Source organism: Parasteatoda tepidariorum, chromosome 8 (genome assembly GCF_043381705.1).
Source record: "Parasteatoda tepidariorum isolate YZ-2023 chromosome 8, CAS_Ptep_4.0, whole genome shotgun sequence".
In the NCBI taxonomy this organism is placed as follows: Eukaryota; Metazoa; Arthropoda; class Arachnida; order Araneae; family Theridiidae; genus Parasteatoda; species Parasteatoda tepidariorum.
The window spans coordinates 88,281,440-88,295,660 of NC_092211.1; the positions used below are offsets into that span (position 1 = coordinate 88,281,440).

Below are 14,221 nucleotides of genomic sequence, written 5' to 3' on the forward strand. Positions count from 1 at the left end.
AACATATTTCAGTAGTACTTTATAATAAAAATGTAACTACAAATCCAAACCTCTCATTTGCAATTTTTTAAAACAAAATAAAAATTTATTGCTACCATATAAGTTTTAAACTTTTTTTTTATCATAATTCATTACTTTTTAATTCTTATCTTGCTCAGTTTCACTTTATTTTACAGTCTTAAAAGACTGAAATCTGTCAAAACATGAGACACATAATTCCTGTTCACTTTAACTGATTCCTGAAACTTTAATTCCTGTTCACCTGTTAACTTTGCTCTACTAATTTAACATTTCGACAATTCCATTTTTTTTCTTCCAAATTTTAAAAAATAACTTTTCTACTAAAATTATATTCGAACATTATTTTTATTTAAGCTGTAATATCTCAATAAAATACAGCAACAGGGGTGTAACAACTATGTTTTTTTTTTTCTTTAAGCAAAACCTCTTAACTTTCTCTAAGGTTTGATCTAGAGTTAATAATTAATGAAGGACCCACAAATTTAAATTTTGTTACCTTCCTTTTCATGCATGACTTTCTTACTTTTTTTCAGCTATCACAGATTCAGTTTCAATTTTTTTATTGTCACTCAGAAAAAAAAATTATATCAGTAATATAGAATTTTGCATGTTGACTTACATTTAAAAAGTTCAACTGTAAATTGTAATTACAGCATAGTCTCCACGTCATTGCAAAATAGACCATATTAAAAAGTTTCTTCATCAATGAAATGATTTTATAGTTGTTGTGTGATAAAACTATACGTATTAAAGACATAATTTAAATTGAAAAAAAAACTAAAACAAGAGTAGATAAAATGTGAAGTAACATTAATTAAAATTAGGATACTTTTGGATTATACTATCCACCTGTCATCGTTCGCAAAAATGCACACATGATTTTTGGCGCCCTCATATTGAAAAGCAATTTTCAAAATAAACATTCTAAACACATTAAATTTATCAAAATAATAATAACAAAAAATTTAAGCATAAAAATAAGTCATAAAAAAGTGTAATAAAAAGAATCAAAACAAATTAAAAACTTGGAAAAACTTGAAATGATTTATGCCACTGCACTCTCTTCAGTGATAGGCAAATCCCAAATTCGAATCATTTTGCAGAGTAAAAAAAAAAAAGTATATTTCAACACACTAAAGAACTCTGGTAGTAAAGAATTATACAGTAAATATAATTCTTTACTACCAGAGTTCTTTAGTGTGTTGTAGTAAATTTGCAGTTATTGGCACAGAAGCTACCGCCAGGTGATAATATTCGGTTTGGCGAAAATGGTGGATGGGATAATCCAAAAGTACGAAAATGTTTGACTGGATAATCCCAAATTACGATAATGATCGGTGGGATAACCAATAAGTATGAAAATGGTTGATGGAGTACTTCCAAATCACGAAACTGTCAACGGGGAAATACAAATCACGAAAATGGTTGACAGGATAACCCCAGAGTACCCGAATTAGTCATTGGTACCTAAATTCAGTACAGTGCCCACCGCTTTAAAAAAAAATCACATTCTTTTTGTAGTTATCTGATTTTAAAAAATGGCTAATTTTAAAAAATAAATAACACTTAATAAAAAAATTTTAACAAATCAAATTAAACTTTACAAACCCACTAAAAGTTAAATTACTGCATTTTTATTTCATATTAACAATTTTTAATTACATTTGACAAATATTTTGATTAAACATAAGCCTCATTTTTTATTTTATGAATATTTGCTTACGAATATATACCTAGATGAAGAAAGAATCAGCATTATTTGAAAGTTAATGTAAGATTTAATAACATTCAAAATATTACTTGAAGTGTCAATAAATCAAAATATTGAATTTTATCTTTTGCATTCAAATCATACGATTTTGGCACACCAGTAGGCAACAAATAAAATAGCAAACATAACTAACACAGCTGTCAACATGGATAGGACAAAATCTAGCAGATTTTATGAAATAATATAAATCTCATAATTGTTGCATAATGTACTAAATATTTTACACATAAGGAATTTTAGGGATTTTTAAAGTCATCAGTATAGAAAAACTGCAATATTTTCCAGTTATGATTGACATTAAACATACTTGAAATGTTATGTACTATGTTGACTGATCATTTGGAATATTAATAGGCATTTGATTCTTCAAAGATAGTTAAAAGATTTTTGTTAATTAATTAAAAAAGAGAGTTCCGAATAAAAATAAACTAAACATTTTAGAGCAAAAACAGTTTTGAACTGATTTCTATTAATGAGGTTCGCTTCATTATGTATTAGACATACTTATTTAAATATTCTAGCAAGAAAGCAATAATCTGTACAAAAATTCTATTTCAATGGGGATTTTTAGGAATGTTACTCCATTTTAGGGAATTTTCTAAAATGTACAAAAACTAGAAGAATTTTAAGTAAACCATTAGACTAGGAGAAACTGGCAAAATCCAGTAGAGTTGGCAGCTATGAACTGGGTAATAACAAATATAATATTGAAATGTGTGTAATAATATAGATTAACTCTCAACCTCTACTCAACATTGAAGCATAATAGAATGCGATTAGTTACAGGATTTAAAATTCTTCATCAAAATTTCAGTCCCACTTTTTTTTCTCTTTTGGTCAACAAAATAACTTATATAATGGAAATCCTTTAGTTAAATAACGAATACATAAGCTTTTAGTTTATTTACATTTGCATTCTTTTGCAAATCTGCTGTAGACTCATTCAATAACTTTCTTCATTCGCAAGATGTTTCCATTTAGATTTATTTTACACAACCCCTCCCCTTTTTATTTTTTTTTTAACTCTAATCCTTTGATTTCCTCTAATCATTTGATCAAGAGAAGAGTAATCAAGTCATCTAAAGTCTCTACATCTCTAAATAGCTTGCAAAACTTAGAAGAAAATAAATTCTACGTATTCATAAAGTATGTTTCCTTCTAATAAAGTATGTTTCCTTTTAAAATATGTATTAACCAAAAGCTTAATTTTATAAAATATAAATCATGGCTTTATTTAAGAATGGTTTTAACATGTTTTGATATTGTAGTGACTTTTTTTCCTGGCAGATTTGCTTTTAAAATATTACACATTTTATAATCCAGTAATTTTATTAGTGGCAAACACTGTATTATTTTGCTACTTTTATTCAATAGTTTTTGGTTTAAAAAAAAAAAAAAAGAACATCATGATGTTTTTTAAGACTTTTTTTAAATAGCAATTAAATTTCTTCTTCTTAAAAAGTTTTAAATTTTAAATATTGTCATTTTTTTTTTAAATATAACTTTTGTTTACTATTATTGAATTTTCAACAAAACACATTCAGTAAAATTAGCTCAATAAAGACTGAAAATAATAATAGCAATAGACCATAAATTTTAACACTTTCTGACAAATGATACAGACAGTTTACAAAAATTGCAATGAATTGCAAACAGATTTAAAACTGTATGTATACTTACTAGCAGATTGTTGAGTGGACTGATTACCACGGCTGCCAGATGCGTTAGCCGGAGAATTACCGTTTCGGGTACCCAGCCTGTGATCGCCTCCACGTACATTAATAATACTTGGTCCCTTGCTTTGTGTCATTGGATTATTACTCATGGGATTGCTATTGGAAGCAAAGACTTCCTCTGGATCATCCTTAAAGGTGAAATAATTGAATTTATATGTGCGATTAACTATTAAACAATTTTAAAATCATTCTAATGTAATAAAAAGTGAATTTTACAAAACTATTAGAATTGATAGTGGAAAATGGAAACATTTAATTTTAAAAAAAATTACTGCATTAGAGACCTATTAAGAATGAAACTTAATTACAAAAACAAAATTAAGTTTAAAAATCTTATGGCTTAGGTTATGGTTTCCAACTAGATTTCAGTATAATTTTTTTGAACCCTTTGCTTAAGGCTGGTACAATAAGTGGACCAGAATGACTTCATCGTGGTAAGCTCCATAAGCAAAAGGTTTAACAGCCTAAATATAAATTTTAATTTCAGATTTAGAAAGCAGGGGTCCTAAAATTATAAATCAAAAGAAAACATTAGAAATTTATAAATTAATTTTTTGAAATAAAGGCAAATTTGAGGGTAAGAACTACAAATATTTTACAACACAATAACAACTCTATAACAAATTACAAAGCAAAAATATCCAAATATTTTTTCTCTAGACCAGTGTTTTGAACTAAAATCTTCAAAAATTTCAAATATACAATTAAATAGAACTAAATATATTGTTCAATATAGATTTTTTAAGAAAAATTCTAAACATCCTTATTAAATGATAAAAATAATAAATTCACACTTAAGACCTTAGCTCTTATCACAAAACATAGGTAACACTGCACAATATCTACATACAAAGTTTTAAAGATTTCTATAATACACTTTTTTTATAATGTGTGTTTGCGTAAAGAAATTTTCTCAAAATCAACATTTTTCAGAAATGATTTAGAAAGAAAGCTACTAACTAAAAACTAGTAACCAAAAAATTTGACTCTGCTTACATGCCCTAAATAAATTTTAAGAAAAATACTTAAAAACTTATGAAACTTTCAGAGAATGGAAACTGAAAATTATAAATATAATAAAAGATTTTGTGGCTGTCTGCATTTTTTAAGTGAAACATTTACAATCTTAGGCTTATACCTCATTAACTCCTTCAAGCGTATCTGAAAATATGTCACTGTCACTCTCGTTTCCCCCATTCAGACTATGGCCATTTACAGGTGAAGCATAGTTCTCTGAAAAACAAATAAAAAAGATTAATAACTTTTATTTTTAGCAGAAGAACTCGATACATATATCATTCATGGGAACTTTCCAACTCTCCATGCAAGCATACTGGGAGAATAAACACTGAACATAAATCAACATCTAATTAAAAATGTCCATGAAAACATTAAAAGATTATAAACATTAGAGCATTAAAACATAGAAAAAGCGTAAAAAATGTCAACATAAACAAAAAGTTAATAGAAAGTCATTCAATTTACAGGGCTTGCAATGCTCATGTGCCCTCCAGTACTCACGAGATTAATAATTCATTCATATAAATTCATTTTAGTAGGACAATTTAATATTTAAATTAGCGAATCTATGAAAAAGAGATTAAATGAATTGATGATAACACCAGCATACAAGAAGTTTCAAATAATGTGGGTTTTGTTTAACTCATAATCTTAAAATAGTATTTATCACTAAAATTTTAGGAATTAGAGAGATGAGTTATCAAACTTTCTCAAAAATAAAAACAAATCAAAACATCATTTTTTTTGTATTTTAATGCTCAACAATTATTATCATAAACACAAAATAAAACGCAAATATGTGTACCTATTGAAATGAGTACATATTTCTGATAACATTTTCACCTCAGAATGAGTCATAATTTTTTTACATTTTTAAATCTATTTTATAAAGAATTTTTAATTCCTATTATTAGTATAATTTATATTTTGCTACTCCATTTTTAAATATTTCTATTTCATCAATGAAACCATTTGTTTATTCCAATAGACCTTTTTTTTTATTTCAAAAATCTGCGTTACAGTTTTCATACAAATATTTAATCAAATTGAATATGAATCAAATGAAAAAATCCAAAATTTATTTTCTGCTGGTAAAATGAATCTTACAAACAAAACAAGAATAGTTTCAAAACATAATTCTTTAATATGATTCTTTTCCTGGATTACTTATTTGAATCTGCACTTTTTATTCCATTGTACTAAAAATTAGATGCAGCTTAGAATCAAAAGTGGAAAAATTCAAAAACGAAAATTTCAAAATGGTTATCGGTTGCCTTGAAAAAACTATAATACATTATTTAAAAAATGGTGCATAACAAATGCCCTGGATGTCACCATGTGGGAAAAAGGTGACTGTTTCACTTTCGCTTAAATAACTGCAAATTTGAAAAAATTATTATTTGGAAAAGTTTACATAGAAATGAAAAAGGGACACTGGTGTCCGATGCTGTATTTCTTAACCAAAAATTATTCAAATGCTAAATATAATATTTTTCACTTACTTTTACCTAAATTAATACAAAATATTGAAAAACGTAGGAAAACAATGTTATATGAAAATTTTGAGTCAAAGGGTTTACATATGGGTATTGTTGGCAAGGTGGATGTTTTTTTTCCCATCATTAATTAAAAAGTCTATAATTTTTTCCATCCTCAACAATAATTTGAATAAGTTTCTCTAAATATTTCAGAAACAAATGCATTAATTTTTATCAAACTAAATAGCTAATTTATGAACATCAATCATTTGTTGCAAATATTTAGAGGATGAAAAAATATTTTTTGGGTGTCAAATTTCTTTTTGGGCACCAAATTTCAAGAGCTATTGCAAGTATACAATTAATTTAATTTTGTGCGTCTCAAAAATTGGACACCTGAGATATCTGTAGGTTGGAATATGATTTAAAAATATTTATAAATTTCTTGAATTTTGCAAAAAAAATTTATAAATGAAATAATAAAAATTCAAAATATGAAATATTACGAAATATTTATATTTTTTTTTGTTGAAAAGTTTTGATTTAAAAGAAAATAACATGAAATGAATTAAATACAGGGAATAGAATTATATAATAGATTTATTCTCAAACCACATGAAAAAATTTATTGCCATAAATAAAATTAATTGTATTAAAAAAACAAGGAATTATCTAAAAAACAAAGTTGCTTTTTATGCAAATAAACAAGTAAATAAATAAAAAAATAATTTCAAAATTCATAAATAATTAATAATAAATTAGTGCTAGGATGCTGATAGCCAAAAAATTCTTAATTCCCTTTTTAAAAAAAAAGACAAAAATAATCTCAAATGATAAATAATGTCTTTAAAAATTTTTGAAAACATGTTTTGTATGTTTTTAAGTAAAAAAATTAGAATCTGTTGCCCTTACTTACAAATTAAGAAAAAAAAATACAATGATTACTAAGAAAATTTAATTTATAAATAAATTTTAAAAAAAAATAAGTGGAATAAGCAAAAATAAAAATGTAAATAAAATGTAATGTAAATAATAAGAAATGTAATGTAAATACAAAAATTTAAATAAGTGTTGATGTACCTGAAACAGGAATTTATTTATTTTTACTTACAATCTTCAAAAACAACTGAATTATATCAAATATTTTTAATATTCTTAAAATTAAAAAATTGCCTATTGTCAAAAGCAATTTATTTTTATATATTGAAAAAAATTCTGTTCAACATCAACATCTGTTTTTGGAAAGATAGTTAAAAGAAGATTCAGTGCAAAATTTATGCGTATTTTTTTTTTAAAAGGAATTAATTCATAAGTAAAATATGCTTGAAATGTAAAACATTCAAAATTCATAAAAAAATAACTAAAAAAATTATTAGAAAATCTATAAAGTCAAAAAAAAAAAGAAAAAAAAAAGATAACCATGAATAATGTCCTATATAAAAATTTTTTCCTATATGAAAAATGTATATATGGTCAACACCTTAGCCTTAGTAATAATGAGCAATAATACAACACAAACCAGATCCATCATCAGACATTCTGTTGCTGTAATCATTTGACGATTGAGGTAATCTAGAGTTACTGAAATCTTCCACATAATCTATAAAGAAAAAGATAAAAATATTTGGAGGAAGTTTCATATATTTTCACATTTTAAGGTTGCAAGAAAATTCTTATCAGAAAAATGACTTTATTTTACTATGAACATAGATTAATCTTGTTTAACACCATAAACTATAAAGAATATTGAGAGAGAACACATATACATTTAACAGAAGTCATGAATCTTTAAATCAAACAACTTTTAAAAATTATTTTAAATAAAAAAAAAATTTACGACAACTAATGAATTTCCTTAAAAGTCTTGATGTTTATACACTCCTCTCCTATTTTTTTAAATTCAAAAGATTCACATTGAAATTGTAAAAAAATTATTTAAAATGCAGAACATTTTAAACTTTCAATTTATATTCCTTATTCAATGATTCAACAGTAAAGATACTGAAATGTAGTGTTTCAACGCATTCAGCTGAAACAAATCCAAAATAGAAGAAAAACATTATCGCTTTCCTTGTACTATCAAATGCTTAACATCTCATATTTTACATTAATTACTGACTTGCAGATTTCAATAAAATGGTAAACTTTCGGCGAACACAAAGTATCAATTAAAAAACTCTCTGCAAGCAATTTATTGACTTTTGTAAGAAGTTTCAACCCTATCAGACGCTACCTAAGTTTCACGAAATTTGTTTGAAAAATACCCACTACTTTTTAAAGTCTTTTAATTTTAATTACACTCTGCATTCATTTTTATACATACCAGCATATTTTTCTTTAAATTTAGTAGTGTTTGGAAAATATAAAACTAGTTTTTGACTTACCAAATTTTCTTTCATTATATTCGATTTTTTTAAAAATTAATTGGCTTTTACTTACATATATTGGATATTTCTTATTTCAAATAGTATACATACACAATGAATATTCAAAATACCTATACATTGTATATTTTTAAAGCATACTCTACAATTTAGTGCAACGTAATAATCAGAGTATACATTGTATAATAATGAGTAATATAAAAGAAGTTTCTGTTATGATGACAAATTTTCCTGTGGTCGCGTATATTATGCTAATCTGGTGACTTGTAATGTCAATCGGACTAAAGCACACACCACCCAACCACGGCCAAGCACTTAGCCCCGTTATTAAGGGTTCTATCGTTTAATGACCAAGGTAGGAATGTCAAGTAATTTGAACCCTGGTCAGACAACCTGGACAGTGCTTAAGCTGGTACCCCTCTCTTTAAACTTCCATACCACAACCAACGAGAGGACATTCAGCCACAATAGATTTAACTTGCACTTTGCGTATGCTCCCCCCTCCAAAAAAAATCATTCGCATTCACCACAAAGATTTTTGGTTAAGTTGAAATTACTTTGAATCAACATGTGCCAAAACAGTTTTTTTTAAAGAAATACATAGTTTTCTTTTAGAATTATTCAAATATTGTCTTAAAATTTTTATCTCAGAAATATATAAACAAAAATAAAATATACACATAAACTAGATAATGCAGTTTTTTAACTTCTTACCCTGTAAAAATTTTTAAAAATGGCAGCGGTCACAATTTCCCCAGGGTCAGAAATTAAATTACTTAAACAAATACTTCTTAAATTTCTACTCTTAGTTAAGACTTACTTAAGGCCTGTTTACACGGTCCAATTTCTTGAATCCGAGAAATTGGACGGATTTCTCTGTCCAAGAAATTGGATGATTCGTTGACACTATCCAAGTTCTTGAATGTCGCTGATTCGTTAAAAGAAAAACTCGCGCATGCGCATTGTTCATATTCAACATTATAAAATAATACTTACATAAGTTTAAAATAACTAAATAAATTCAAATAAAATCATAATAACACAAATGAATCGCAACAGATCAATTTATTTGGACTAAAATATATGAAAACAGACAGGAAGATGACATAATTTGCTGCCTGATTGTTGACGTCACAAAACCTAAGACGCTGATTGGTTAAGGGAGAAAAAACTTGGATGGAAAGTAGAACATGCTCTACTATCGTCCAAGAAGTTGGACCAAGTTCTTGGATGTTTGTTTACACGATCAAAGCTTAAAGCAAAACAAGTTTCCATCAATATCAATCAATCTCTGTCCAAGAAATTGGATCGTCTAAACAGGCCTTTACTCTCTTTCCCCTTTTCATAAACAAACACAATTTCACAAACACACAAGTATAACATCATTTGAAGATGGCCCCTATATTTATATTTATTTAACTTTTTGAAGTACAACAATTTTACCCTTAGTCCTTTTTTTCTTTTTATGTAAAAAGCATTTAATATATGAGAGACATGTTATGTTATGTTGAGATACATATTATTTTGAAGACAAAACAAATACAGTAGAAGAAAAAAAAATTATGATACAACTGTCGTACCAGCCATCTCCAAAAGGTTACACAAAAACAGACTTATTGTAATAACTTGTATAAATTTAATCATTTGAATGAAATGTTGCTCACCTTCAGAGTTATTGTTTAATCCATTTGCTTTTCCATTAATCTTGAGGTGCTTCTTCTTAATCTCTTCTGGAGCATATTCTATATAAGGTCCCATCATTCCAATGAAATCATTCACTAGGCTTGGATCATCCAATGATTCCAATGGTGTCTCTTGGATCACCTGTTGTTTTAACATTACTTAAAATGAGAGAACAATTTTAATTGCAAAGTGTACTGATAAATGCAGAGAGTAAAAACGTAGGGTGTATTTAGATAACTAATCGAAAGTAAGATGAGTATATTTAGTAATGCAAACAGTTTGTAAGAAATTTACTCAACTCACAACCATAAATCAACAAAACATCGAGGCTTACACTAATACATTAGAAGAAAATGAATAAAAGAACAAGATGACCAGCAGGAAAAAAAACTTTTTTCTCATTTTTTATTCTATTAAATAGTTCTACTTTTTTGTATAATAATTAACACTGTTCAAGGACCAGGGTATAAATTATGGTGGCCTATTTCGGTTCGTATGATTTATGTAGCATCGATACAAAAATTTATAAAATGAATAAAAATAACTTACATAAAAATAGAATACAAAAAAAAAATTAAGGTATATTTGTTTCTTTAAAAAAAATCAACATTTGTAGCGTTCTGCAAATTAACACTATTACATGCATTAATCTAATGTTACTCACCAAATTAAGCTTTATCTACATAAAAGATTACTTTTATTTAATTATTGTGGTAACTGTGGCACATCTCGCTAAATGACAAAGTGAACCCCTAAAACGTCAAACCTCACTCATTTACATGCATTTTATTTTATGGGTGAATTTTTTACGATTCATTTTTACACTTAAGAGCATTGATATTTGTTTGAGATATACTTGGGAGAAAAAATACCCCACTCACTCCTATTTTGCTGCAACTCTCACTATTTATACCTCTTTTTTTTTTTTTTTTTTTTAAATCATTAATTTAAATCAATTTTAAAAACAAAACTATAGAGTTTTGTTTTAATTGAATAAAATTATTTACTTAGCTTCAAAATATTATAGAATTTTTAATGCTAACTTAAAATATACGAAATAGAAAATTTAATGCATATATGTTCCAGTAAATTTATGCTACTAACTTATTTTTATATATAAGAATACTAATACTAGCAAATAAAATTTAGTATACTAATATTCTAAATTTTACCAGCTGTAAAGAATTATTCATACCCTTGAACATCTGTCCTTATAAATCAACCGAATTTATAAATCCTGTGTTAGTAACTAAAAAATTCAATAATAAATAATAAATTGAATGATCGTATAACATTCGAGAGATAATACCTCCCCAGTATTAGCTTTGTTATCTCACACAAACCTTGCTGTTACCCACATTTATGAACATTATGTAAACAAAACCCTTCATTGGCATATTTTTTATTTTTTGTATTCTTTAAAGTTTTCAGAAGATGGCACAAATCATGTGGGAAAATAGTTTCAAACTGACATTTAAAAATTATCGAAGTTCGTGGACAGCATACTTCTCATGTGTATTAAAAATTATATCAACACAAATTAAGCCATTCATTAATATAGATGCCATTAAAAGTTTTTTTTAAAAAAAAAAAATTAATTGATACGTGTAACTAGTCTTTAAATGGGTGAAAACCAAATAACAAATATCAAGATAAATAAAGCACAATGGGATTCAGTTGCAAATTAAAAGAAAACTTTCAATTGTTTTAAAATCTAGAATGAGACACAAAACATATTTAAGTGACTAAAAGTTTATATAAATGTGGACATGATGTCAAAGATAAAAAATATAGAAATGTCAAGATGCAGGTTTTTCGAAAACCCGAAATACATCAACATGGTTTAAGAAATCCTGATCTAGATTCAACTGAAAGTGTTTTACATTTGATTGAACATTTTTGTGGCATCAAAAGGATGCTACACCATGGGAGAATCTTTAAATGGCATAATCTGTTTCACCTCCATTGCCATTTGAAATTTAAATGTTAGAGAAAAGTGAGTTAAACTAGAGAAAGCCATGAAGTTTCAAATGCTGAAAAAATGCTTTTGAAATATCATAATGCAAACTAATTATTGCAAAATTTGTTTGTATTTTGATATTTTGAAGAAAAAATTCAACACTTGAGACTTTATTTTTGGTTTACCTGAACTCATTTTGCTTAAAATTTAAATTACTGAAGTAGGTAGAAAAGAATTTGCCAAAAAGAGTTTCTCTGGCTGCAAAGCATTCTCTTGAAGCAAGGTGAAAAAAATAATAACTTTGATTAATGTTATAATTTGATGCTCAAAAAATCAGGTTTTATCAAAACAAAGTTATCTTTCCCATATTAAAGATTTAAAAAAAAGCACACTCAACAAATACAACAATAAAAATATGACATGGCTTAAAACCAAAATTTAATCTTTAAAAACAAAATCAAAGATAGATTAATTAAAATTTTAGTTTACTTTCACAAATTCTTGAACATAGCCTTTCATGGCTTCTTCTTTTGACATATTACCTAGTTTGTGCCAAGCATCCCTAGAGTAAAAATCAAAACAGTTAGCAATTCAACAAAATTTTCATTTTGAAGCTTAGAACTAGAATAAACAAAAATCACGATATTTAAAAAAAAAAAAAAAAAAAGCTTTCTTTTAATTTAAATCATATTGTTATTACAGACATTTAATAATCAAAGCTCTATTAAAATACATTAAACTTATTACTCAATAAAATTGTGTGGCTCGCATATTTAATGTTTCCAACTAAAATGGTTAAAATATTCTAATTATAACAAACTAACCATTGAATAAATAAAATCATAGCAACTTTTAATTAAGATCACAATCCCTCAAGTTAAAAATTATTATATCTTAAAAATTAACAAAAATAGTAAATAAAGTTTTTATTATTTAGGCATTATTATCTTTACATACTTTACCTTCTGAATTCTGACGTAAAAAGTAGTAAACAAAAATAGTTTTAAAAATTGCTGTTTAAAATAATAATTAAATTAATTTTAAATTTTTTTTTTTCAAAAGTGGATAGAAGCTGATACCCTGCACTACTGCATAAATTATTTAAGAACAAATAAAGTAATCTCATAGAGATTAATATACTGAACTTGACTATCAACTATCATAGATCTTTGTATGCCAAGACATTGAAAGTTACAAATGAGTTAATTTTGGGTCAGAGACTACCTTATTCAGAATCAGAGATCACTGTATTAATAAATATAACTTTTTCCAAATTAACTTCGGCAAAAAAATAGTTCTATTCACCATTCTGTGAAAATTTTCATTTTGCAAAAAAACTTTTAGGTATAACATCAATTTTTATAACAAAAACTTACAATTAAGACAAGAAAGCTGAAAGCTATACCAAGTCTTTGTAAACAAAACTGTGAGCTATTGAGGTGATTAACATAAAAATTAATGTCCGTTTACTAAAAAAAATTTAAAAACTGAGAAAATCATTTTTACATAAATAAAAATTTTGATAATAGTGAAATTTCAGTCAATTGAGCAAAAGCACTTGCCCCCCCCCCAATAATATCCCCAGCAATCAAGAACCAATAAAAGCTAACAGAATAAAGTTTTAAACAAAACATTTCATTTAAATAATGAAATATAGGATTCATATAATACTTGTGAGTAAAATTCAACCCATTTAAAAACTAAAAAGTTTTAAACTAAAACGAATTACATAAAAATATTGGAATCTGTTAAATAATAGACAGAAATGGGCAATCTTTGATTTTTGTTAAAATTCTATAAAATAGTACTGGAACATTTTTTTTTAAAAAACAGAAACCCTCTAATAAGAAAATTAATCGAAATTTAGTAGTTAAAATCTTATTTTTAATTGTAAATTTTCAATATTTTTTTTAAATTTACTCTCCACACTTAAAAGGAAGCAATTAATTTGCTACCAAATTGCTTGAAAAATTTCCATATCGCTTGCGCTAAAAAGTCGCCAACTTTAGGCAAAAATCAGCGCTAATTGCGCCAAACAGCGGTACTGTTAGCGTGAACACTGCCGGAAAATATCCTTAACTTGGCGATTATTTTGGCGCAGGTACCAATATTGAAATTTACAATCCAGAAAACCCTCCTATGAAGGTTAAATAGAATTTAATTTTGAA

At 26.3% G+C, this 14,221-nt stretch overlaps 1 protein-coding gene across 2 annotated transcripts in view; it reads right to left on the minus strand.

The window, feature by feature from the left end:
* Positions 1–14,221, minus strand: part of LOC107438424 (acyl-CoA-binding domain-containing protein 5) — a 47,985-nt gene that overhangs the window by 7,225 nt on the left and 26,539 nt on the right. For both annotated transcript variants that reach the window (XM_016050720.3, XM_016050721.3), the window contains exons 3-7: positions 12,543–12,615; positions 10,075–10,234; positions 7,546–7,626; positions 4,667–4,761; positions 3,473–3,656 (exon numbers count right to left, since the gene is read on the minus strand). In XM_016050720.3, the coding sequence (XP_015906206.1) occupies positions 3,473–3,656; positions 4,667–4,761; positions 7,546–7,626; positions 10,075–10,234; positions 12,543–12,615 (593 nt within the window). The remainder of the gene's footprint in view (positions 1–3,472; positions 3,657–4,666; positions 4,762–7,545; positions 7,627–10,074; positions 10,235–12,542; positions 12,616–14,221) is intronic.